The sequence below is a fragment of the Corvus kubaryi genome, unplaced genomic scaffold (assembly GCF_017639235.1).
Source record: "Corvus kubaryi isolate FWS band 111438036 unplaced genomic scaffold, C.kubaryi_AGA036_p1.0 78, whole genome shotgun sequence".
In the NCBI taxonomy this organism is placed as follows: domain Eukaryota; kingdom Metazoa; phylum Chordata; class Aves; order Passeriformes; family Corvidae; genus Corvus; species Corvus kubaryi.
The window spans coordinates 9,641,554-9,668,018 of NW_024582065.1; the positions used below are offsets into that span (position 1 = coordinate 9,641,554).

General features: G+C 50.0%; 1 protein-coding gene across 3 annotated transcripts in view; it reads right to left on the minus strand.

The window, feature by feature from the left end:
- The window catches only part of NR6A1 (nuclear receptor subfamily 6 group A member 1), a 66,445-nt gene that overhangs the window by 8,079 nt on the left and 31,901 nt on the right, over positions 1–26,465 (minus strand). Inside the window, exons 1-7 of one of the 3 annotated variants that reach the window (XM_042052348.1) lie at positions 17,535–17,635; positions 10,671–10,901; positions 7,253–7,308; positions 5,694–5,851; positions 4,612–4,839; positions 4,011–4,265; positions 558–679 (exon numbers count right to left, since the gene is read on the minus strand). In XM_042052348.1, coding sequence (XP_041908282.1) covers positions 558–679; positions 4,011–4,265; positions 4,612–4,839; positions 5,694–5,851; positions 7,253–7,308; positions 10,671–10,901; positions 17,535–17,562 — 1,078 coding nt within the window. In that variant the 5' untranslated portion in view covers positions 17,563–17,635. Of the gene's footprint in view, positions 1–557; positions 680–4,010; positions 4,266–4,611; positions 4,840–5,693; positions 5,852–7,252; positions 7,309–10,670; positions 10,902–17,534; positions 17,636–26,465 lie in introns of those variants that run through there. The other 2 variants (XM_042052347.1, XM_042052346.1) reach the window with 2 other exon arrangements.

Genomic DNA, 26,465 nt, shown 5'->3' on the forward strand with positions numbered 1-26,465 from the left:
TGCATTATCCAGTGTCAGGAAACTGCCCAGGGAAGCAAACCGGAACCTCAGCCCGGCACAGATTGAAGCGTCAGCATTATCTCCCTCTGGAAATGAGTGGGGGAGGAGGGAGTCTGCAGCACAATTTTACAGACTGCAACTATCTTTCATAGTACAAAAGACTTTGGAGACATTTATTTCCAAAATTACAGCTGAATACTATTCACTGAGCATTTGTCTCTGCATGGATTTTGAAATGCCCAGGGTCCTGAAGCAGCCTGAACTGTCAGCTTTAATATGCCACTTAATCAACAGGAGGATACAGCCCTTTCCTAGGCTGCACTCATGGCCTGCATGTACATACTTCATTCGTGATTACCTTTCACTTTGTAGAGTCAGATTTAGGTATAGAACCTAAAAAGCAGGAACCCAGCTAAGTGACCTAAGGATATATCCTGAAGGTAAACATGTTAACAAGCCAGAAAAGCTCTAAAAAAGGGAGGACCAGTCTTACAAATTCACCCTTTGAAGCATAAAAATGAACAAGTGAGGCTGGTACCTCCTCTTTGCCGACTCACCTTGGTTTAGGAAGTTGATGGCTTTCATGCACGCGTACTCCTCGTTGCTGACCTTCAGCTGGCTGAACTTGCGAAAGAGGTAGATCAGCCGCTCCATCACCTCCATCCCCTCTTCACTGAATCTGGAGGACAGAGATCAAACATCAGCACACACAGCACACGGACTGAACAGTGAAGATGAAGCTTATTAAAGTAACTTCAGAGATTTTAACATCTTGCAAGATAATTTTTAAAAATTTCGTCAAAACTGCCTGAAGTATGCTGGTACCAAAAATAAGGAGGAAAATGTCTCAGTTACAAATGCAGAATCATAGAACCATGGAATGGTTTGGGTGGAAATGACCTCAAAGCTCATCCAGTTCCATCCCCCTGCCATGGGCAGGGATACCTTCCACTGGACCATGTTACTCAGAGCCCCATCCAGCCTGGCCCAGGGATGGGGAGTCCATGATCTACAGATATTTGTAGGAAAAAAACCTCTCTTGGTGATTCAGTTCACCACCAGCCTGTTCTGACAGCAGAGAAGGTTTCACAGAGCCAGGAATCTGCAGTGAAGCTGGTGACAGAGATGGGTGAGATGGGGCACACTGATGCACAGGGAACACAAACCTCCCCCAAACCCCCTGGGAAATTTCCTGATGGGGATTTTGTGGGCACAGAATGAGATCCTCCTGCTAAAGAGGGTGCCACACTTCATCAGGAGTAATACCCCATGTGCATCACAGAAAAGCCATGGGGAAGGACCAGGCTGGAGTGGAGCGGGAGGGTGTGGAGGGCTGTGGGTGTCTGCAGGCACCTTCATCATCCCACGCTTGCCCAGGGCCAGAACAGCCTCTTGGGAACACATCTCACAGCAATACCCCCAGCTTCAAAGAAACCACATATTGCAGAAGCGCTCAGAAGTGGGACAGAAGTGTTTCGGGAAGCTTCAGTGTGCTCTGGCATTGTGCAGCACAAAGAATAAGAGCACAGCCAGCAAGCCATCTCTGAATAGAACAGAAATAGAACCTTTTTCACTGAATAATACCTTATTTTGGCATGTGTGTTTGTTTACTTCAAAGTTATTTGTAAAATGCATGATGGAGTTTGACCTCTGTGAAGTGAAAACAAGCTGTCTGAACTCCAGGTCAGTTCTTCAAGAAAGTAATATTGTAAGCGATGAAAGCCTTGTCGGCTAATCTAAAGTTGTACAAGTTTTCTTGCTCTCCAGTTGACATTAAAAATCTTGCAGGTGCAAGATTGCAAAGCTCAAGAAGTTAATGAGCACAAAGACCACTCAGTCATCTGCTGGGTTTAATTGTTTTTAGAGCATGCACATTTTTACCAGCCACTCATCACTACATAAATCCAGGAGAGCTCTTCTCTCATCCCTGCAGTTGAACTGTCTTACTTTTCTGCGCATACTTTCCTCCCCCTTTCAAACAAAGCTGTTCTGTTTTTCACAGCCCTATTTCTTCTCGAGGACTGACTCCTCCACACACTTTTCCTCACAGTTTACACCAGGCAAGTTTCTGGCTGGGAGTTATCAGGATCAGCTGGGGAGGAGGGGGAAGGGAAGTGCTATCAGGAGTGATGGGGGAGGTCAGGAGTCTATTCATTTCATATTCATCTTCAGAAAAACAGTACAATAAAAGAAAACATTTGATCTAGCAGGCAAACAGAACATTTAGCCAGCTGTTAGAGGCAATTAAAACACAGGGGCTGGGGAGCTCATCCTATGCCTTTGTTTGTCACCTATGCTTTAGCACTGCTCTTGTCATTTTGCTAAATAAGAGCAGAGATTAACCCTGAAGTGCCAGACCATCCCTGCTCAGTGAGATTTCTCCAACCAGGTGTGAGCTCTAACGAAATTCCCTTTGCAGTCACTCCTGATCAAAGCCAGTGGAGCCGGGGCCTCTCCGAGAACGCCCACAAATGGGACACCTCTCCAAAAGGGCCCCTCTCAAATCCAAAGGGACCAGCTTTTCCATGAGTGCTTTGGACAGGGAGACTGATACCCATGAGCTATCCCACTGCTGCTGGAGACAGTCAAGCCATGGCTGAAGGACCATGAAGACAAGTGGGAGGGAGCCACACAGCTCCAAACTCTCATCTGTGCAGCTTCCCACTAAATGGCTTTTTGGGTGTGCATTCTCCCAGGTTACTAATGACAATTAATGACACTTGAAAAGCTAAATCACAAGAAGAGACTGCAGAAGCATTCCTCTCCCAAGAACACCTATTTTCATCCATGTGCACAGATCTTCTCTGAAGGACCTTCAAGACGACCAGCTCTGAATTGCCGGTTTCTGCAGGGCGAGGATTCCTCCTTTGTCTTGTTGTCTTACCTCTCGCTTGCATTTACCACAAACTCAAAATGAAACAAACCCTTCTCTTGTGAGGGTCTGACCAGGACAGCAGGAACAAAAGGACAGCTGAATGCAGGAACAAGTGTCATTGTGGTTTTCTATGACCCTCAGTGCTCCTCGCAGGAGCGGCACCAGATGCACGATGAATGGCTGCGCAGAGCAGCGCCGCAGAGGAACCTGTCCCAGGAAATGAGACACCTGGGTCCAGCTCTCCGCTCCCTGCCATGGGCTCAGCCAGCCAGTGCCTCTGCTTGTTACAACAGATGCACAAAGGAGCCCCCAAGAACCATGAGACGCTGCAATGGCCGAGGATCACAGCAGCGTTTCAAATCTCTGCTCATCAGACATCGGATCCCCCGGTGACTCCGGCAGCATCGCGAGCACAGCAAGGGCAGAGAGCGAGGGGCAGGTGTTTAAAGGGAGGATGGGCAGCAGTTTCCCTAAATCCTACCTATTCTGCCATAGTACTGTGAGATTGTGACTCTACTACCAAAAGAAGAATCTGTCTGGCACCAAGACTACAAAATAAAATATCCAAACCAAAAAACAACACCCCTGACCAAAATGATAAATGAAAGGCAGGTTCCTCAGAGCATCAGATAGTCTGTACCATGCAAAAAACAAGAACTAAGTTGCAACATCTTTAAATTTATGTAACCATGAAATAGCAATTAATAATGAACACTTTGATAATACAGACAACCAGCTTTGTGAACAACCTTTCCACTGGCCCAAAGGGTTTTTAAGTAAGACTTTCTTTCCTTTGTGTCAGGGTTACCCAAAGTGTTGGTTAGTTTTACCCTCCTCATAAAAAGGTGGCTTGTAGGGCTGTGTTGGAGGACAACAGCATTGCTACACGAAATTCAAACAGCCCCACACAGCAGTGTGCCCTTCCCCTGCAGAAGGAAGTTGTGATCCAGCACTGACTAACCAGGATGTGCTTTCTAAGCCTGGAACAACTGTTCCCTAAGAAATAGAGAAGGAAAAGAGCCACAGGTGAAGTGACCTGCCCCCAGAGGTGGTCAGAGGACACCTGACTGTTGGGCTCCCCATGGCTCCTCCTCTCCAGATCTCGCTGCCTCACCCTGGGCTCAGCCCAGCTCACCTGTGCAGCTCGTCGTCAGAGGGAGAGTACTTGGAGGTGACATCCGCAAGGTCACCAAAGATCTGCTTGCTGTAAACAGTCAGCGAGGAGAGCAGGATCAGCTCCTGCCACGTAGAGCTGAGCAGGCAGGTATAGTCCTTGATGGAGAGTTCGCAGAAGAACGGCAGCTTCTTGATCCAAGCAATCTGCCTGAAAAGCAATTCATCCGCCAGACGACACAGCAATGCAAACAGCTCTGCCTGAGTCACTTTATACCTGCAGGCACAGTTAATACAAAGGCAGAAAAAACATTAAAAACTTTTAATGACATCACCTGATGAGGCACTTGAAAACAAGGCAAATGCCAAAGGAATTTGGCAGTGCCCATGGTCAGCACCCACCCTGCCGGGGCAGGGGCTGAGGGGAGTCCCCGCAGCCCCTGGGGTCACCCACCTGCCCAGCACCCAGCCTGGCCAGACCACGTAGCCTGGAACCCCACGCCAGGCCCGTGCACCCCAGCTCCAGCCCCAGGCAAGATGGGATGGGGGCTGGTTTGGTGCTTGCACTGTGGCTGCATCTCGCCCCAGGGGATGCGCCCGCCGTGCCCGCGAGTCACACGCACCCGTCCTCGATGAGCATGGGGGTGCCAAGCGGCTCCAGGTCCTCGGCACACACCAGCTGGGTGATCAGGCTGTGCGACTGCGGGTCCAGGCTGCGCGTCTGCGGCGGCACCAGCGCCGAGTGGGCGGAGTAGCTAAAAAGGTGCGGCAGGTACTGGTAGTGCGTGGACACCGGCGTGCCCAGGTACTGATCCCTGAGTGCAGCGAACCCGTTCAGCTCCACGGACCTACTGGAAAAGGAAAAGCTCTTTAATACACCCCAAAACTCCACCTGATTCATTACAACATCGCACCCAGCTCCATCAGAAACGTTAACAAAAATAGGGAAAGCAAACAGAGTGGAAATGCCTTTGTGTTTAGACCCTACCGTGGAAAGAGCCCAGTGTGCACTGGCCACATGTCCAGCCTGGCTGGGCACTGGTTCCATGTGGTGGAAATCTGGGAGCTGCTGCTGAGCTGCCATTCAGGGAGCAAAGCAGAAACCCACCTGTGCCCAGCCTTTCCACCCCAGCTTCCTTACAGGGCCAGAATTTAGGATTTCACATTAAGTACTTACACAGCCAGTTACAAACAAGGCCAAGCTTAAGCTGCAACTGAAAGTAGATGGGATCTGAGATTTTTGCTGTGTTTGCAACCAAAGGCTGCATCAGGAACTGCGTCAGGAGGTTTGCACTCGCAGTAGCCAACTTTAATATAACACCATCAATTACTAACACAAATGGTTTTATTTTCAAAATCTGAGCACAGTGCAGAGAAAGAGCTTATGCAGAATGAGCAGCGAAGGGTGATAAAGTTCTCAAGATCTGCAGAAAACACAATCAATATAAATTGAGGTATATTTTAAATGTAATTTTAACTCAAGATTGTCCTCCTTTGCTCATGAACATCTCGCGCCCCAGTTCAATTTTTTTCAATCCAGTGCCAGTTTGTCTTAGAACACAATCAGAGAGGTAAGAACCTGCTGCATTGACCAGTTTACACAGAGATGCCCTCACATGTTTTCCCTACACTGACCCCAAGTATCACTCAGGGAAAGAAATCCAAGATCCTGTGGAAACCAAATTCTTCCAGTGGTCATTCCCACCTTGAAGATGGAGTAGAAACAGGTGAAGGCTGGTTGCTCTCAGAAACTCCATTTCCAGGGGAACTATGGTCACTGTCTCCATTGTTGCTCCATGACATGTTTGCCTCTCCCTCAAATTCTTGCCCAGACATAATTCTCTCAATCTCTTCCTCTGATATCTGTCAAATACAGGACACAATGGTTACTTTGGCTGGGAACAGAAAAGCAGAGCCTCTGTTTGCAAACACCTTGTTCAATCACACCCAACAGAGCTGACCCCCCCCACCCCCTGCAGGTACCACATCCTTCCTCTGCATTTAACAACACACACAAAAAATTCTATTTACAGGTAATCGTGGTGACCTCCAGCTCCTGCAGTATCATTCAAGTGAGGGTAGCACTGTAGACAGGAACTGACACATGAAAAGATGATGTCAGATGAACATGGCAACAAGCTGTAAATCAGCCACCGTCACACCATGAAAAACCTGGGAGTAATTGAGGCCAGTGCATTGGGAACATCACTCAGGACTGGCAGAGGGAAAGGCAAACAGGAGGTGGGGCAGGCTCTGGTTTGATAAAGCAATCAAGAGGCAAGGTGACATATATAAAATCAGTCAGGAAAACATTTACAGGGAGACAGAGTTCCCTATTTTCCTCCAGATAAGAACCAGCTGGCACCTGAAGTATCAATTGAGCATCTAATACTTAAGTTCTAGAGAGTAACATATACAAAGCTAAAATGGACTAAAAAAAATTTTAAAATTGAGTCACTGTAATATAAAGTTTCAAGAAAGTGCTGGGCATGCTCCTGGAGGAATGTTCCACCACTAAGGGGGAAAATGCAACAAAAATTTAGAGGCTTCTTTATTTTTAAATTCTGTGTATGTCCCTTAATGTGCACAGCAGGAAACAGGTTTGTGTGGTTCCAGGCAGGCTGTGTCTGCCACTGACCCCAGGCACCTGAGTGCCCAGCAGGGCAGAGCGGTGCTTGCTTGGCTCCTCACGCTTTGGGCTGGGCCGAGTGCTCCTTCCCTGGAGGAGTGCTCCTTCAGCTGGGCACTCAGACTCACAGAATTTGCTTTCAGTGTTATTTCTATTTTGCTAAAATAAACAGTAAACTTTTAAAAGACCCCTTTTCCAGAAGCAAGCTGGAAATGGCCATCATTTCTCAGGCATGCAGTGCAAACTGCTGTGCTGAATTACCTCGTGCTTTACAAGGCATCTCTGGACAAGCTGTGCCATCAATCAGAGAGACATTTACTGGTGCCCTGCTTGCCTCAACTGAAGGGATTGCAGCAGGCAGATGGAGATTTACTGGGAGCCATGGAGGGACAGACGTCCTTGTGTGTCCATGCAGCACCCTGGGACAGGCAGCACCCAGCTCTATTTACCAATCTACAGCTCATGATGTGTTTCTGGCAGAGTCAGAGCCGTGCCACGCCAGTGGGAGGCACGGCTAGGGATGATGGAGGCTCGACCAAGCCAGCCCCAGCCCAGGCTGAGCAGCCATGGTCTGAGCCCAGTCCAGGAGACGAAAAGCAGAATGGAACCATGGAGGGACAGCCACACGTGCTCACCTGGACAGGTCCGATACTTTTGTTTCTGCCTCCTGGCATGCCATCCTCTCTGATTGCTGAAAGATACAACCAAACTCGGGTGAGGAACACTACTGCCAGGTATTCCCAGAGTATGTATGAAGGTACCTATTTATTTTGAAAAAAAATTTTATACTTTAAAAGATGCGGTTTTTTCATTAGAAGTTTACAGAGAAACCTCCAGTGCTTGAGCAGCACACACCATGGTTCTCACCCCAAAAGGCAAGGACATGTCGATGGGGCTACAAGCACTACTCTGGGACTTTAGTTTCTTCATGTGCTCCTTGAGGGACAGGTAATGAAGAAACAGCAATCCTTTATCACAATTAATTCCAGCATAATTTGAGAAGTGGCACACGGTAAGGAACCCCATTTGACCCCTGGAAATAACCCAATGAATGCCCAGGACTGCTGGAAAATGAGATGTGGAGGCCTGCACATCTAACTCCACTGTCCACAGCCCTGTGAAGCACCACGAGCCAGAGTCCACTGACCAGTGCTGCTACCAACACAGACACAAAGCACTGCACTGGTGACTGCTAACCCTGCTGTCACTTCAGAGGTCACATCTACAGCCACTACAGAAAACGGAGGGGGGATGTTTGACCCTGCTGGTCACTTGGAAAGCCGTTGTTTAAAACTCAGATTACCAGGATGAGCTGCACAGCTGCATTTCAGAGAGGCAGCCTCATTTCTCAGTACAGCAGCTGCATTTTTAAGGCTCTTTAAGCAATTTCCAGGGAGCTCCAGTGAAGCCCAGTTAAGGAGATTAACCTGGAGCAGCTTCTCTGCCTTCCTCTTCCCTCTGCCTGTCTCTGCAGAGGCCAGTGGCAGCCCTGCTCCTCCTGTGCCTCCCCTCCCAGGCTGGTCCCCCCGTTTATCAGGGCCTGATCTCTTTCCCACCACGACCTGGCCAGACTTGGCAGGAGGCTCTCCCCAGCTGCACGGTGACCTTGCTGCTGCATGGCCTCACCCTGCTTGGCACACGGGGCTGCAGGAGGCCCTCCCGGAGCAGAAAATGACACAAAATTTAAGGAAAAATTTCTGTCCCAGAAAAGCCACGCTGCTGCCTGGTTTGAGATATCCTCAGCTCACTCAAATCTTCCTCGTGTGCCTCGAGGCTGCACCCACAGCTCAGGGAGTGCCTCAGCACGGCAGAGGAGAGGCACACCCGGCCACGGGAGCTGAACTGCAGCTTCCCAAACCCCAGCCACCAACCCGGGCAAGGCACAGCACTGGGGGAAGGGTCCTGGTGCCTGACCACTGCACCAGCCCGGCACCAGCAGGGCAAGGATGCCCACGGACCCTTCCACCACCACACCACGGGACAAGCAGTGGGTTTAATTCTTCTAACACTAAGTCCATCCCCTCCATGCAACAGCCAGTATTTTTATTTCAAACACCAGATAACACTCATTTAAGCACACTGGAGAAGCCATAAACACAGGATATAAAACAACTGTGATTACCTTTCACATCACGTAAATCTCTTACGATATAGCAAGATAACAAGCTCATTTTAACAAACAAGGCTGTTTATTTCCTATGAAAGCTCTTTATAAAAAATATCAGTTTCTCACTAAAAAGCTAAAAAGAATTATGTAAAAAAAACCTGTCATTGTTAGCTGTTACACCCTTTAGGTTTCTTTAACTTAATGGAACTACAGGAATTCTGGGGGAACTTCTCTCATTTTCCAACATATTTTACCACTAACTATGATTTAGAAGCTTCTCTTCAGCTCACTACATTATGAGCCATGGGCATAAATAGTCTTGGTCTTTTGAATTCAAAGCATAATTGTAGCAGACAATAGCTTACACCTGCAACAAAATGTAGGGATGTTTTTGCTGGTGGTCCATCAAAAAGGCATCAAGAGATCTGAATGGTTCCCTAACACAGAAGGACCCTCTGGAATACCATCCAGGTCCTGGGCTGCATGACAGCCAGTCTCCTCAAAGCTGGTTTTCCTACCAATGCTGAACTCTGCACCTTATCTGGATTTAAAAGTGATTGTATTTAGACCTAGTATGGAAGAGATTTTCCAACCCAGCGATGCCATAACGTGGGCACCAGGGCAGGAAGAGAAAGATCCAGAACCCAACACTGAGGACCTTCAGGGCTGTCCGCAGCCTCCTTGGCCTTGGCAGAGACACCGGTGGTGAGTGGAATTCACGCACTTGTTTGGAGAAGGAAGGAAAAGGAAAGAAGCAAATGAAGAGAAGAGGAAAGGAGGAAAAGCAAGGGAAGAAGGGGAGCAGGGAAGGGCGTGCGGCCGGCAGGTGGCGCTGCGCCCCCGCGGGTGAGGGCCCGACCCTCGGGTGAGGGCCCCGAGCCGCCCCCAGACCCACAACACACCCCGACCCCAGACCCACAACACACCCCGACCCTCGGGTGAGGGCCCCGAGCCCCATGCAGACTCACAATAAACCCCCTGATTCCCCCTGATCCCCCAGGGCTGAGGCCAGCTCTCCCATCTCGGCCCCTGATGCATTTTCTAAGGAAGATCCTGGTGGATTTGCAGTGAATTTATGGAAGTTTCAGTGCCTCTGACAGGCGGCTTTTGCATGAGCGATGGCCCAGAGGCCATCAACAGCCACATCTAAAACCATGTGGTGACACTGGGGTTCGGCAACCAGGATGAAGGATCACTCCACTGCCTCACTGCACAGCCAGGGGAGCACCATCAGCTCCTGTTTGTGCCATCAAACCAAGGAATCCCTGCTTTTAAGGGGTAACAGCAATTCCAGAGGTTAAATACACAAAAGATTGGAGTGAAGAGTAGAGACATGACACTGAAAGCAACCACAGTCCATTCTTTATTCCTAATTTCTGAGTTACCTCACACCTTCCATCCTGTAGATGATACCACAGCATTCGGTCACCTCTGCACACGTGGGGGCAAGGGGTGGCTGTCCCTAACCCAGACCCCAACTGTTTCAGCCAGAGCAGGTGGTCAGTGAAGACCCTCACACCTCACCCCTGGGCAGCAGCTGCTGGTCTAAGTTCCCACGACAGCAAACAGGTAATGCCTGGCTCAGATCTCTTGGGATTCCAAAAGTCTGTTTAAATGCTTTAGTTTATGCCACAGTGGTAGATTGAAGCATGCAAATAGTGACCACTTTGCTCAGCATAAATACAAATATTCTCCAAATATTTATACCTGCTTTCAATTCATACAGACTGTTCCTCCATACAGGAATGAAGTTGCTCAGAACTTAGTATCTGTGCATCATTTTTAATCCATGCCTGATTTTGCTGAAGTTCCGCTTTTTTTTTTTTTTGGTTGAGAGTTTTAGAGGCAGAATTGCAATACAAGATGGCAGCTGAAGGAAGGGCAGCCCCCACTGTTATCCCTGGCCCCGATGTGTGCCTCCCCCAACAGAGCCCCGTGCCCGTTACCTTTGCGGTTCATGCCCATCTGGAGGCACTTGAGCAGCCGGCAGTACTGGCACCTGTTGCGCTGCTTGCGGGACATGACGCAGTTCTTGTCCCGGCTGCATCTGTACACCCGCTTGTTGCAGATGCTCCTTTTGAAGAACCCCTTGCAGCCCTCGCAGGAGATGATCCCATAGTGCAGCCCCGTGGCCCTGTCCCCGCAGATCAGGCAGGTTCGCTGATCCACCCGCTCATCTGCAAGGCAAGAGGAAAGGCTTTGAGGAGGAGCCCGCAGCTTTTGTCAGGTCAGTCTGACTGAGGGGCAGTCACTGCCAGCCCATGCGGATCCATCACGCAGCACTGCAGGGGCAGCTCCATCCTTCCCTTTGCCACGGCCAGGCAGGGCCCTTGGGGCTCTCCCCAGCAGCCTCCATTGAGCTTCCTGCTGCTCTTAGCAGAGAGGAACAGAAATCTAATGGGGAAAAAAGGGGTCTAAAATGTCCCACCTGAACCGCACAGAGCGGGGCGTGCAAATACAGAAACCTGGCAGACACCAGAGACTGTGAAATCCTGTCACATCTCAGAGTCCAGGGACACCTCCAGGCTTCAAAAGCCCCACTGCACAAGCCACTGCCCAGAACCCAAGAGAACATCATTAATCGTACAGTTAAGCCACAGTGATGTGATTTTACTGATCCTTTTCCAAATCTTTGGAAGGCCTTTGGATGACTAAAAATGTAAATTGCAGGGCTTTCCACAACAGGAGCTGTCACATTAAATTCAGTATTTTAAGACTCTAACGCTGCCTGAGAGAGAGAGCAGAGATGATGCTTGGCTCAGTGAGATCCAGACAGGGATGTCAAACAGAAGGGAAGAAGTAAATGATGGTGAAGAGACGCAGGTAGTTAACCAAGAATATCATCACCTCATACTGCAAAGGGAGGCCTAAACCTTGCTTCAACCAACAGTCAGCTACGCTTCAAATAATGTCAGCAAGTCGCACCAGCAGCTTTTCCTGTAGCAGATGTTTCACAGCCCAACACAGTTTAACCCCTTGCATGCCAGGCCAAGCTGCCCCCAGCCCCCACCTTGTGTTTTAACCCATTAAAATCCCAAAAGTTGCAAACAGATATGCACAGCAAAGGTGGGAGCTATTCAAGTACATTCAGGGACACACAAATCTGCAGTATTCCAGTATTCTCCATGGGGCTGCTTTCCCAAATGTCAAGCAAGCATCACCCAGATGAGTAGATCACCCTGGCTGAGCCAGGGAACACTCGGCTGCTTCTCACTCCATCACACCTTTCCTAGGGATGCTGGTTAAACCAGGTTGTTTTTGGTGTTTGTTGGCCTGAAGGGCAGAAACACCCACGACTGAGGCAGGACCTGGGAGGTGGCACCGGCTCTCTGCGGCTGCCTGGGGACAGAGCAGGGCACGGCAGCTTCCCTCGCCCACCAGCCACACTGGCAGCCAACAGGGAGCTCAGACTGGGCAGACACACAGCTGTACAAACCCACACCGTGCCTGGGGTGCTGCCCACACCCACTGCTCCCCTTTGGATATAGACCTTGAAAAACCCAGCCTTTGGATGGCACTGGCTTGTGAAGATGAGCTGAGTCAAACTCACTTCAGCACGACAACACCAAGCCTGACTTTCCTCATTTAGATTTGACCAGGGAGTTTTCTGAGACAAAGGTGTTTATCTACGGGATGGAATTTTGGAGCAGCAGGAGGTAGGAGTCACAGTGAAGTCTTCTCCAGCCTCAGTAAAGCCCAAGCAAGCTGACAAACCAGGGTGTAGCTTCTTACTGCTGCAGAACATGTGAATGCAATAGAAATGAATGAGCCAAATGTATTGGAATCAGAAATTAAACCAGTTTTCAGTTACACAAGCCAAGCAAAAATCTAAACCAGCTGCTCCTACTCACAAGCAGCTTTCTCCAGAGCTTAAATGCAGTAGAAACCAGAACCAATCTGTGTTAATCTCTAAAAGGTTTGCTATGCACAGCATGCACATTTGCACCGTTCTACAAATTTCACTGTTATAAACATTAAAATAAAAGGATGACCAAAGGAAACACAAACTTTAAGTGAAGGAACATTCCTGATTCACACCAAAACATTCCCAGTTTTACAGGACAGACCACCTCAGGTATGTGCTGAACCCAAAGGAATGTGGGTACAGATCAGGAGCGAGGCTATCTAAGCATCTCTGAAGGGAGGCAACTAAACATGACTTTGTAGTCACCAAGTGCATAATCTCCACCTTCAGCAATCTGATAAACGCGGGGAGGGGGCCAGGGATTAGCCAGGACAGAGGAGTCCTCTATCTGCAGGGTTTAGCTCAGCCTCAGATTAACTCCTGGCCCTCCCCCTACTCCCACAGCAGTGCCATAAATCCCGGGTGCCGGGGGATCCCGGGGTCGGCAGCAATGGCTGGACTCGCCGCTGGGCATGGGGAGGCACGGCCAGGCAGGACCAGGGAATCACCACCGGGATTCACATGGCTGAAGGCAGGACACCCTGGATCGCTCCAGCACCACGGCACAGCCCCCGGGGCTGGCTCACTGGGCTCCCTCCTCACCCGAGAAGCCGCGGCTGAGGATGTCAGTGAGGGCTCATTTCCAGGCACAGCTTTTTTTGTTGTGGGAAGAATAGGGCCGTCACCCAGCCAATGTGGGAAGCCTGGATGATTAAAGCGAGGAGGAATCAGAATCCTTCCCCTGCCATCCCCATCTCCCCAGTCGAAGGGCGAGATGGTGTGAATGGCCCCCTGGCCACAGGAACTGCACACACCTCCAGCAGAAACCGTTCCTTGGGTTTCCAGATTAAGATTCGCCGTCGAGCAGCGGCACACACCGTGAACAAAGACACAGACCCCAGGGACCACAGAGGTGTCCCTGCTCCCCACAAACCTCGCTCAAACAAAACTGGGAGATGAAAAATGATGGCCTATAGAAAGTCTTAGAGGTTTAGATCTTTAAAAAAATCCTACAGGGACCATAGCCAGGCCCACGTTGCTCCCCTGTGCCCACGGGTTTGCTGCTCCTGACCTTTGCCAGTTTTCACCCCATGTAATGCCTGGTGTGGGTGAAGGATGGGAGAGGTGGGGCAGAACCACAGTGAACTTCACAGAAATGGTAAAGCACAAGCAAATCTAAAGCAGTTTTACACTGAGGGTGCTCTGAACTCCCTTAACCTTGAAATTTCACTAGAATATCAAACCAGATAATAAGAATAGCCATTTTAAAGCAAATAAGCCCTCCCTCCTCCCTGTCTCTGTCACCTCTTGTCTCACTGATTCCTCTGGTTTCAAAAGCTACACACCGCAACACAGATTAAGACAAAAAGCAATTGATAAGAATTTTTTTCAAATACCTGTTTTATTTCAGAGAGAGAGCTGAGGAAGCTTCCCCCTGCTGCCCTCCCCAATTTTCCTGATGAGTCTTACATTTAACAAACTCATACACGGGATATTCTGGCTTTGTTCTCCCAACCCATTGTAGCAGGGGCCACTAAATCAAACAGTTGCTGCTACGACAAAAGCACTCACAAAAATCTCAACCTCATCTTGAACCCTGAAGATTTTTATGGCTACTCCCTTGCTAGCCCCTCCCCGAAGCCACATTAAAGGATGTATTGTTTTCAGAGGTCATGGTAGGTTTCATACCACATACAATGTAAATTCTCCAAGAATATGATGATGTTACACAAGAATCACACAAGATGGAGTGAAAAAGAGAAAAAATCTCCTCTCGTCTATGTTTTATAAAATAAACAGTAAAAGCAAGACATTTAATTTTTCAGGAAACTTGCTTTTCCCCTCAGCAAAATGAGCAGTCTCGATAATTTTTTAAATAACATTCCTATGAATTTCCAAAAGGAAATACCTTACAATCTTGCTGAAACACATGGCAAAGACCCATACAGAAAGCACTACAGCACGTGAATGAGATTCTAAAATACACAGCAAATAAATTAAAGCACTGGGACACACACGCAGCACACCCCTGTCACTGCTCCCACCTGTGCCACTCCTGTGGACAAACACCCCGAGCAAGCGACCGGGAAGCGCCGTCGGTGTTGGGAATGGGGGAGCGGCACTGCCGCATTCCGGGAGGGGACCAGGAGCTGGCTGCATCTGCAGGTCCCCAGGCTGCCAGGGGTCACACCCACCCCTGGAGACGCAGTTTAAAACTCTACAGCAACTACAGCTCCCTGTGAGATTTACCTGGGAAATCTGACGGTGTGTTGGTGCAGCCGGCTTGTGGGATTTTCCATATCGGTGCTTTACCATGGAAGAGAAACAAAGACTTTGTTTCCAAGAGTAAGGCCAAAAGTGAAGGCACAACCCCTCACCCAGACCCCAGGACAGACTGTGCTGGGATTTGGCCTGGCTGGAAAGCAAGAGGGAGAATGCAGAAAGCTGCTGCCGGCAAAACTTCCCTTTTATACAACAGAATGTGAATTTACAGCTTAAGAAAATCTTATATAGCTGAAAAGAAATTACAGGCAACATTCAGCACTGCAATTCATTAATATATTTAACATCTTTTCAGCTGCGTGCCAGTTATGTGCTTCTTGATTAACTGACCCTATTGCAGCTGCCTGCAGCACCCTTTAGCTGGGTTTAAATCTCAGGCTGCTAAATACCAGCTGTTTGGGGAGGGGGGCAGAGGGAGAGATCTCATACATGTGTTACTTAAATCCCAACAGCATCTCACTCCCCTCCCTCCTCTGATGATGCCTCAAACACAAACAAACATGTTGGGGTTTCTTTTTCCCTTTATTTTTCCTAACGATGTTTTTCATTGTCAATTTTTAGTTTCAAGAAAACCATCCTGTGAAATTCAAACCCCAGAACTGGAGGAACTCCCCCTTCACTGTGGAGCGCTGCATTGTCCAAACAAGCCCACCCCCAAACCAGGCGCCTTTGCTTCAGGGGCCTTTTTTTTTAAACTTATAATCGATGAACACAGGGATTAAATTTTCTGTGCGCTGGCCCCTGCTCGGGACGGCAGCGAGCTCGGCGGCAGAGCCCGTGGCCGGGCGCACAAAGGGCCGGGGCGTCCCGCTTCTGCTCCCCATCGACCCCGCAGATGGGGGTCCTACCCCACGCTGGAGGCGGGCGAAGGCTCCGCGTCCTGCCTGGCCAGCCCAGCTCAAAGAGCAGATTGTGCTGCCCCGGATCAGGCCGGCCATGGTGAGAGCTGAATAGAATTAACCCTCTGTGAACTAAAACAAAAACATTTGTGTGCCCAGCTGGGAGAAAGGTTAATTTAAATAGACAAGCCCCCCGAAAAAAAAAAAAAAAAGAAGAGGGGAAAGAAAGAGGCAGCCTGCAACCTTATTCTCTGTACTGTAAAAAGATGTTCTACACACAGAGAGTCTCATTTTAAAAAGCAGCGAGTACTGGAAAGAAAAGAGGAGAAATGCTGCACTAGAGGAATGGCCAGTGCCATCTCACTCTGCTCTCCCTTTCCAGTAATGAAATCCCAAACTCACGGTCTTATTCCACCCTGATTCTGTTTCTGCCCAAGCAGAGTACAATCAAAAGAAAATCCCCAGAAATCATCAGCTGCTCCTTCTCGGCTCAGTATAAATCAAGAGCGTGCAGCTGATGAAACCCATCACCCTTCCCCTGCCTAGGACACATCTCCATTTGCATATCAAAAACTCATCTGTGAAATGCAACTTCTCCCGGGCAGGGGAGCCCCGGCCCCGCCGCTGCCTCACCCCGACACCAGCCCCGCGCCCCACGGACCCCACGTCTCGGCGGGCGGCAGCTGCCGAGGGACACGGGGCGCTGCGGGACCCGAGCCCCGCTCCATTGTGCGGGACGGGGAGAGGACGGATCCTTCACTCCAGCCAGTTGTTGCACAAAGAGTTTGGAACAAAAGCCCGCACACCAAAATGTGCCCGATGGCCGGGACCGCAGCTGGGGACAGGCACGAGGGTCTCGGTCGCGCTGCCCACGCTCACAGACCTACTCCGAGTTTAGTCGCTCTCCCAAGTGATCAACTTTCGCTGATCCAATTTTAGCAAAATAAAGCTCCCTGCCCTCGCTCCGGCGCGGCCGCACGCTCTGAATTAACGACTGGGTTAGACTGGGGTGGGTTTTTTTTTAATTGATACATTACAAAGCGGTAAGATGAGGACCTGACTTACCTGCCCTAAAACCTACTCTCCTGGCCCTGCTGAAGCTGTCTAGATGTGCAACCACTGAGAACGATGCCAAATTAAGAAAATCTGAAACTAACCCCACCTCCAGCAGTCCGGGCTGCGGGAGCAGGACCTGGGCACGACTGAAACAGTGACTTGTTCAACGCGTGTTACCAAACACGCAGTGTTCTCTCCTGAAATATTTCATTCTTATTCTTAAGATGAGCTTTACCGCTACCTTCAGTCACAGAGAGGAAAAAAAGGCTGCAAATACCGGGGGGGGGGCAGCGCCGGTGCCGGGAGGGTGGGCGCGCGCTACCGAGCGCCTCCGTGACCCCGATACTATCCATAATTAACAATACCAAAAAAAGCTCCTCCAGATGGTCGGAGGGATTAGGAAGTTTAAAATATAAACAAATTAAGCCACAAAACAAACTAATGCCCTTTTTTTTTTTTTTTTTTTTTTAATTGCATAATCCCGCTCGCAGCCCAGGGCTACGCTGCCCGGCCCCCGCGCCCCGGGAGCCCTGAAAAGGCAGGAAAAGGGGAAAGCCCGCACGGCTCCTTCTCCCGGCAGTCCCGCAGCCCGCGGTCCGAGCCCCGCACGCCGCAGCCCGAGGGCGCCGGGACGGGCGGCCCCGGCCCGGGAGCGGCCGGGGGGCGGCGGCCCCGGGCCCGCGCAGCCTCCGGCGGCACCGCCCGGACAAAGGCCCGGCCCCGCTCACCTTCCATGCAGGTCGAGTCCCGCTTCATCCCCGGCCGGCTCCTAGGGCCGCCTCATGGCGGCGGCGGGCGGGCAGCCCGGCTCGGCCATCGCCGCCGCCGCGGGCCGCCCTATGCTAACGACGTGATGTCAGCGCCGCCCCCGCCGCACCGGCCCGCGGGGGGCCGCGCCCCCGCCCGCCCCGCCGAGGCACCGAGCGACAGACCGAGCGAGACACCGAGCGAGACACCGAGCGAGACACCGAGCGAGACACCGGCTGACAAACCGATCGTCTGACCGACAGACTGAGCGACAGACCGACCGACCGACTGACAGACCGACCGACTGACCGACTGACAGACCGACTGACCGCTGCCCCTGCCACGAGGCATAGCCTGGGCAGTTGCCACGAGCCATCAGACACTGGCCATCACCACCAACCACTGGCCATTTGCCACCAGCCATTGGCCACCAGCCATTATCACTGGCCACCACTTTGCGCAGTCCTTTCACCAACTTCCCAGGGAACGTGAGAGAGCTGTTCACTGCGGTGTGAAACAGGAACCACCAACACACGCATCAACAACATCCAGGGATCCCCAGTATGAAAATACACGTTGCCCAGAGCAGCTGTGGCTGCCCCATCCCTGAAGTGTTCAAGGTGAGGTTGAACAGGGCTTGGAGCAACCTGGCCCAGTGGAAGGTGTCACTGCCCATGGGAGGGTGTGGAAGAAGATGAGCTTTAAGGTCATTTCCAACCCAAATCATTCTGAGATTTTGTGACTCTATGAAAATTATTTCTTTGAACTGATAACAAGTATTGGCAAAAAACTTATGTTTAGTTTTGATCACCAGTGAAAAGCAGTACAGACACAGGCAGTACCAGCCAACAGGCACAGCTCACAATGCTCAGGCCAGTGCCCTCAAGGAAGCCACTTCCCATGCCCAGGCCTGGCAGAGCACTGTGAACATGGACTGAGACTCCCAGTTCCCCCAGGACTGGGAATTCGGGTGCTGCCTTGGTGGTGGTCACTATGGGGCAGGGGACTGGAGTCCTCCTCACAGGGGTCTGCACAAGTGGGATGCTGGAGTTAAAATGGAACACAGTAAATCCATGACTGATTTAGCTGCCCACCTCAAAACAGGTACCACTAGGCAGCACTGATCGTGGTGAGCCTTTTGTCAGACACAGACATGTATGTCTGCACCAGAAAATGCTTTCATGAAGCTCTTCTGCCCCTTCATCTCCCCCTGGGATGAACTCAGCCTGGGCTACAGTGTGTCCTTAGTGCCCAATAAACTGTCCTGGTGCTCAGCTGTGCTTGACCAGCCCAAACCAACACTCACCACACCACAGCATTTAAGGGAAGGCTCAAGAGCATTTCTGCTGATGCCCAATCCAGGCTGTCCTCCAGATGTCTGGATGTCTCAAAAGCCACAGTTTGCTTCTGTTCCTCATCCTGAGGACCGCAGCGCCCAACCGCGCTCTGAGAAATGGCTGGCTTAGAATAAACAAGGCACAGAGGCAACAAAAGAGGTCATATTTCACTCCATCCCAAGCCTGAAATTTCATTGCTTTCTGGTGACATCCAGCAATGCAAGTAACCTCGTGTGCATGCAGGGCAGAGCTCAGTGGTGTCCTGGCAGCCTGGGCACCCTGCTCCGGCTGGGCAGGGGATCTGCGGCTTGGGCAGGGGATCCGGCCACCAACCCCAACCCTTCTGTGATTCTCTCTACTCATAATCCTGTTTTTAACCCAGCATTTCTGCACAGCAGGTGCATTTGCAGGGGCAAACTGTCACAAGCCCACCCCGCACTGCTTTGCTGATGCTGTAAATCTGTGCAGTTCCGTGTCAGTCCTTGAGACCCTCATGGGACTGACCTCTCCTTTTTCACCGCGGCAGTCACCAAACCCGGGCTGGGTGAGGAGCGGTGCCACTGCCCTCGCAGTGCATGGCCAAGGTAAGCCAGCCCTGGCTGCACTATTGACACAGCTGTTTGCAATTGTGCTGCTCCCAAAGCTCCACATTCTTCATCCCATGTGAGCCCTTCGCTGGCTCCCGGCACCCCTTGGAGAAGTGTGACCAGAATGCAGAATGCTTATTTTGTAAAGCTGCAGCGTGGTGTGGACACAGCAGGCTGAAATAAAGCAACTTAATCTTGAGATAACACAAAGTTGCTCCCACAACTGCTGTTAGGACCCAAAACACAGATACACCAAAAAAATCCCAAAACAAACCCAAAAAAACCCCCTCCTAATTCTGAAACTGTAGTTACAGACAAAACCTGGCTGGGAAAAATGATAATTGCCCAAACAACCCAAATCTTCCGAATTATTCACTACTCACATTAAATACACGTCAATTTATCCATAACAAATCCTTACAGGCAGAAAATAATTACAGAGATCTGAAAGTGTTCTGTAAAATCAGAGGCCAACTGGGAATGGGCAGAGGGCAGGCAAAGACAGGAAAAATGAGTTCTGTTGTCTGACCCAAACAGCCTTGCAGCAGGTCTGGGCAAAGGAAGAAGAAAGTAGCTGGTTCTTATTTGAGCCTGGATCAGCCAATTCCCACCCCAGACAGAAAAACCTGATGCTGCTGTAACCAACATCTAAGATTTTAGAATGACACCAGTTTGTAACAGAAAAAGCCAAAAGCATTGCCAAAAAGTGGGCAAGTGCCACTGCTGCCTGCAAGGGATTTATTGTCCTGATGTTAAAGCCATAAGGGACAAGCACAGGAAGCAAGAGGAGGTACTGCTCCTCTCCCCGGGTGCTCCCTGGTCATGTGCCATAAGACCACCATTCCAAGGGGAAGGAATTCTCAAAAGATGTGACTTTTTCAGAAATACGGAGACAAACTGGTGTCATGAGCCAGTACCAAAATGGATAGAACAGTGCCAGTCCACCCCAGCACAGGTCTCCCAGGACACCCTCTGCCAATACCATCACCTGCCACAGCCGATCCCAAAATCTTTGATGAAAACCCCAAATTTGGGCAGAGCAGGGTTGGCAGAGCTGTGTGGCCCCCCAGGACAGGGGCAGCCGTTCCTTGAGCTCTTGCTCTCCCACCCACGGCCACAGTTTCATAATTCCCCGTGCTCCAGCGAGGCTTTGCCCATTTTCATGACAATCGGGGCTCTGTTGTGTCCCTGCAGTTTGAGCCATCAGCCCCTTTGTGGCAGGAACAAAGTCCGGGCTGAGGATAACAAAACCCAGCACATCTTGGCGCTGAAGGCAACAAACCCAGGGCTGCCCCCACACCACTGAGCTGGCCACGGACCAAACTACAAGGGGATTTGATTTCAAGCAACAAACAGATCCTAAGGAAATACCCGACTCCTGGCTTAGTTTTCATTTTACCAACAACGGTGCCGCCGGCAGCACCTCTGCTGTGCAGCGCCTGAGCCCGTGCGGGTCAGCAGGCACAGGAACCTGGGGAACGAGACCAAGCACCCGCAAGCAGAACCAACCTGGTTTGCAAATGTAGCTGAATAAACGATAAAAATTCAGATTAACACATCTCAACAGCCTCAGTACTGTGGATGTTACTGCTTTCAGGCACTGCAGTGAGAGAACTGGTTGGAGGTAAACACAGCGTGTACTTTCCCCAAAAGGTCTATTCCACTCACGATGCATGCAGTTATTTCAGAGAAAATTTTTTTAATTAATATAAAATTGCTTAGAGGAGCTATGGAAGGAACTGCAAAGAATGATAATAAACATCCACCTGATGTCTGAGCTGTTCTGTGATAATGGTTTAACAACAGATCGGGTAATTCCTCTCCTCCCTGGTGTTAAACATACCAGGAGTGTGGTGTTAATAATTCTAGTGAAGGTGGTCGCTTGGCGCACATAAAATTAAGCAATTTTCTCCTTCTTACTAGTTTGATAGGTCATTGTATAAATTGAACCCTTCTATCAATTTCCGGTTTTATCTGTTTATTTATATTTTTATTCGCCTGGCTACCGAATTTGCCGTCCCAGTCAATTGAGCAGTTACAAGCAGCGTTTCATTGCACCTCGCTTGGTGGGTGACAAACTGCAGAAAGCAGCTCTGTGTAACAGAGGAAAAGGCAGGGGGGAGGTTAAGGGCTCCTCAGAGAGGTCGCCTTCAGAGGAAAAAAGGAAAACAAATGGGATTGTAGGCATGAGAAGTATATGGCTTTACTGCCTTAGTGGGAAAGTACAAGAAAGGAGAATTGCAAAGGGAGAAGCTTTACATTTCTATGAGGAGGCAATCGAGCTCCATTCCCTTCCTATGGGATGGCTCCATCCATTCTGAGAGTGCATCTCCTGTAACTCCCAGTAACCAAATCAGGTCGCACAGCATTAGATCATATTGGAAAACACGGGGAAGTCCTTGGGCTGGGCCCCTGTTACCAGCGAGAGCCTCACAGAGCCCCAAGCACTGCATGGCTGGAGCAGCAGCCGGCCCAGGGCAAGATCCGACCCTTGCACCTCCTCCTGTGGGCAGTTGTTTCTGCCAGGGGTCGATATTCAGGCACAGAGCCCACAGCAGGTGCAGCAGCGGGGCTTTGTCCCGGCGTGTCCCACCTACAGAACCAGCGCACCCATCAGCCAGCACGGGCACAAATGAGCCCAAATCTCTTCATCCAAACCTGGGCAGAAATGATGTTTAGCAGGATGCAGGAACAGAGGAGAGGCCTGTAGGCCAGGAGGCAGAGAGTATCTCTCAGGTTTGAAGAGGTGGGAAAAGTTCTGTGCATTAAAGTGATAAACTGAAAAGCCAAAAGATGATTTTATGCCTGACTTACACAAACTGTGATCACACAGCTACCCCAGTCTGCTGCAGTTGCTGGTGTTTTTAATAATAGCAACAACAGACCAAGTTTGTTATTCTAACTGTAGTTATTATAATTCTGGACAGTATTTACAAATTCCAGCTTGGTGGTGAGCAGCAATTTTTTGAATACCCAGGGAAAAACAAACAGACAGTGAGGACATTTCCTCGAATTTCAGGTCAGATGGCAAAACGAAGAAAAAACCTTCAGAATTACAACTGCAGCCAACACGTTGCTGTGACTGCAGCGGCTTGGGAGCTTCTTTGGATCATTAGGTGCTGGTAAAAGTCCTGTTTGGGAATGTCCTGGCTGCTCCATGCCTCCTACACCCTGGTGAGACTCCAGAAGGACGGGGAGGTGGCACATGGTGACAGCACAGAGAGATGTGGGCCATGTGTGGGACGAGGCCGCGATGCCGAGCACAGGCCGAGCATCCCTGTTGTGCAGGGCTGTCACCAGGCACGGAGAAACGCCTGGATTCTGTGGGAAGAGAGAAAACATCGACGGATCCGCATCCTTGGGCTTTACAGCAAGTGTGTAACACGTGCTACGCTGCAGGGTTCCTGTAGGGTCAGCGGCCACGGGCCCGGCCCCCGCTCGGTGTCCCCGCGGGTCCGTGCGGCCGGCGCTGGACGGGAGAGGGCAGCAGCCGACCGAGGACACGGCGAGCGGCACAGCGGGGGCGGACACACCGGGAACGGGGGCGGGCACACCGGGAACGGGGGTGGCACACCGGGAGCGGGGCCGGGCACACCGGGAACGGGGCTGGGCACACCGGGAACGGGGGTGGCACACCGGGAGCGGGGCCGGGCACACCGGGAACGGGGCCGGGCACACCCGGAACGGGGGCGGACACGCCGGGAGCGGGGCCGGGCACACCGGGAACGGGGCCGGGCACACCGGGAACGGGGGTGGCACACTGGGAACGGGGCCGGGCACACCGGGAGCGGGGGCGGACACACCGGGAACGGGGCCGGGCACACCGGGAACGGGGCCGGGCACACCCGGAATCACACCCGGCTCTGCCCAGGGCCGCCTCAGCCGCTCCGCGGAGCGAGCACGGCACCGATGCGGATCCGGTTTCAGCACCAGCTTTTGTTGTCCTCGCAAGGCGCCCGCTCCGGCCCCGGCGCTGCCCCGAGCAGCTCCGCAGCATCCTCCCCTCCCGGGTGCCGCAGGGCACCGAGGCACTAAAGAGTCCCGCTCACGGGCTGGATGGCACTTCGGGTTTAATTTTCTTGCAATTAACTGTTCTGTCAGTAGGAGTAGCTATTTAAAATGTCCCTTTCCGCCCCCAATCATCTTTGAGTATTCAATTTAACTTGTTGAAGTTTGTAATCCTATTTTCCTTTTTTACAAAAATAAAAAAAGGAAAAACTGATCAGAAATGTCCTCCCAAAATTTACAAAAGTGGAAATAAAATTATGGAGGAAGTACCTGTCATACCCTGACAATACCCCCAGACTTCCTCTTTGTATCCATGTAACCAGCCAATAATATATCCATGCAGCAAACAGCATATTCCACTGAAAAAACCACATCACCCAAACTCCCAGCTTCTGTCAAGAACCTCCTGCCAACACCTCAGCTTGGAGACTGAGTGATTTACCATCTACAACTATCTATAAACAACAATTACTTCTTAAGATGAATTCAAGCTTAAATGAAATCATGAAATGTCAAAATCTATGGAAAATATATTTATTAGAAAGGCAAGGGCAACTGAAGAAAGAGAAGGTGGCACTGGCATGGGACAACAGCGCAGGAGAAATCCCCATACTCAAAAAATCCTTGTGTAAATTCAGCTTCCTTTCTAGAGGGCCTCAAAGCAGCAAGGAAAGGCAACCAGCATGGAGGGTGGCACAGTGACACACCTGGCCCTGTTTTAGGGGGATAAGGGCCCCTAATTTGTCTCGGGCTCTGCATCCCCTTTCTCTGTCCAGCCATAACCTGAAGTGCCCAGCTCAAAGATGCAGAGGGGGCTCCTCTAGAAAAATGCTTTCATCATTTTAAGTTTCTGCTATTGCAGATGTGAGGAAAATGTCCCCATGAGCTACACAGGTTGTCCTGGCTGCAAAGTCGAATCTTTGTGTGTACAGCAGGTTGTGTGGTTCCAGCATAACACTGCAGAGGAGAATGGTGCTTGGGAAGTTACATCTTTGCATCCTGTCCAGTGCTTTGGGCCAGCCTGGAGATCTGGGGCATTTCTGCACTGCTCTCCCCTCCTACTAATAATGGTTCCAATTCTGAACAGGGCAAGAGCTGAATCCTGAAAAAATACATGTTACCTCCCTGTCTTCCTTCTGCTAAACCCGATCCTCATCCTTTCCTTCTGATAAACTGGATAATTTATACGTCACCTGTACCAGCAGCTCCCAGGCCCAGATACCACCCACCCCAGTTAGCACGAGGTTCCAAATTAAGATGTACGTGACTGCAAAGAGCCAATTTTATTAGACAAACACTAGGGGAAAAAAATCTTCCATCCTCCTCTCATTCGTGAAGCCACACAGGGCAAACTATTCCCATGCCTATTCCTGACAGGGAGCGAGGCTGCCCCAGCACGGGGGCTGCTGCTTTGGGTGTAAAGGCTGAATCGAACATGCAGTATTTAAGACAATTAGGTTTTCAAAGAAACTACACTAAACATTTCTTTCATGTGTAATCAAATTATGTTAAAGCAAACCTCATAATTTAAACCATTCCATTGGTCAGCTCCTATTTGTTTTCCCTGCACCCTCATTTTTGCTCCAGATCTGTCACATTACATTAACACCTTTCCTACTCACTGCCTACAGAAATAACAGCCTTCGACATGCCTGCACAATCCATTTGTCCTGCTCTAATTACTTTTTGACATAGCCTCTTCTGCTGTTATCTTGCCTTTTCTGACCTCTGCCTGTATTAAAGCCATTTAAAACAATCTTTAAACTCGGTATTTATTGTGATGTGTCTTACATGATACTGCTGGAGTATCAGGCAGCAACATTTTGTAAATCAAATATTTAAATCTATGGTAATACGATAATGTACTTGAGGAGGAAAGCTACTGCATAGTGGTAAGAGCTACAACTGGCTGCTCGTAACACAAGCCCCCAGGACTGCAGCACATTTTCAGGATGAAATTCCTATAGTCATAAAACTGTTCTACATAAGGAAGCTGCTCAAATCTGCTCTTCTGTGTACTAGGAATTTCCCTTAAATTCACAAATGGGGAGGAAAGCAGGAGAAACTGAGAAAAGTGGTCATCCTGCACAAGAGAGCCCGAACAACCTCCAGACAAACTGAGCAGACAGGAAGAGGATCAGGCAGGGTGCACTGACAATGTAACCCATGACAAATCATACTCTTCTTCAAACCCACAGAAGAAACCATGAATCTCTAATCCCAATATCCCTCTGTTTTCATCAAGCCCATTCAAAAACTGTGCCCTCATTTTCTTTTGTGGTGATTCACAGAAGATGAGCCTCTAATTACCAGCTACTTCCCCAGCTGAAGCAGCGGAGGATCTGCTCTGTGCCAAGTGTCTGCTTTGGAGTCAAGAACTTTTCCACATGGTGGAACTAATTTTTTGGATATCAAGTTGATCCCAATGTACGGATGTCTCACGATACAGTCTAACTACATCTTTACATGCTATTTTCCACATGATCCAGTCTCGTGCTAACTTAATTGGTATCTAGTCAATATTTTACTCACATTTAAAGAGATTCCTCCAACCTACATTTGGTCTGGTTCATTTACAGGGTAATTATCCAGCTCACACCAAGTCTGGCCTTCTAGATCCAACCAGTGCAGACACAGGCACAGCTCTGCTGGGAAAGCACAGCTCTACACTTTGTCTTCCAGACGACAGCACTATAAAACCAACGGGGGACAAAACCAGACTCAATTAAAATACATTAAATGCAATGCAACAATTCTAGGATTTGTCATAGACATTTTATTTCTCTGAATTCCTCTGACTGTGTCCTCAGGACATTAAATCCCATGAATGCTGTGGAAAGCTCTTCCCACAACACTTCCCTATGCTCATTTTTATTTTCCTCTTTCTCTTTCCTGTCAGCAGCCCTGACCACAAACCTCAGCCTCATTAAGGCATCTAAACAGAGAAGGGATCCATGGCTGCACAACCAGGCCAGTCTGC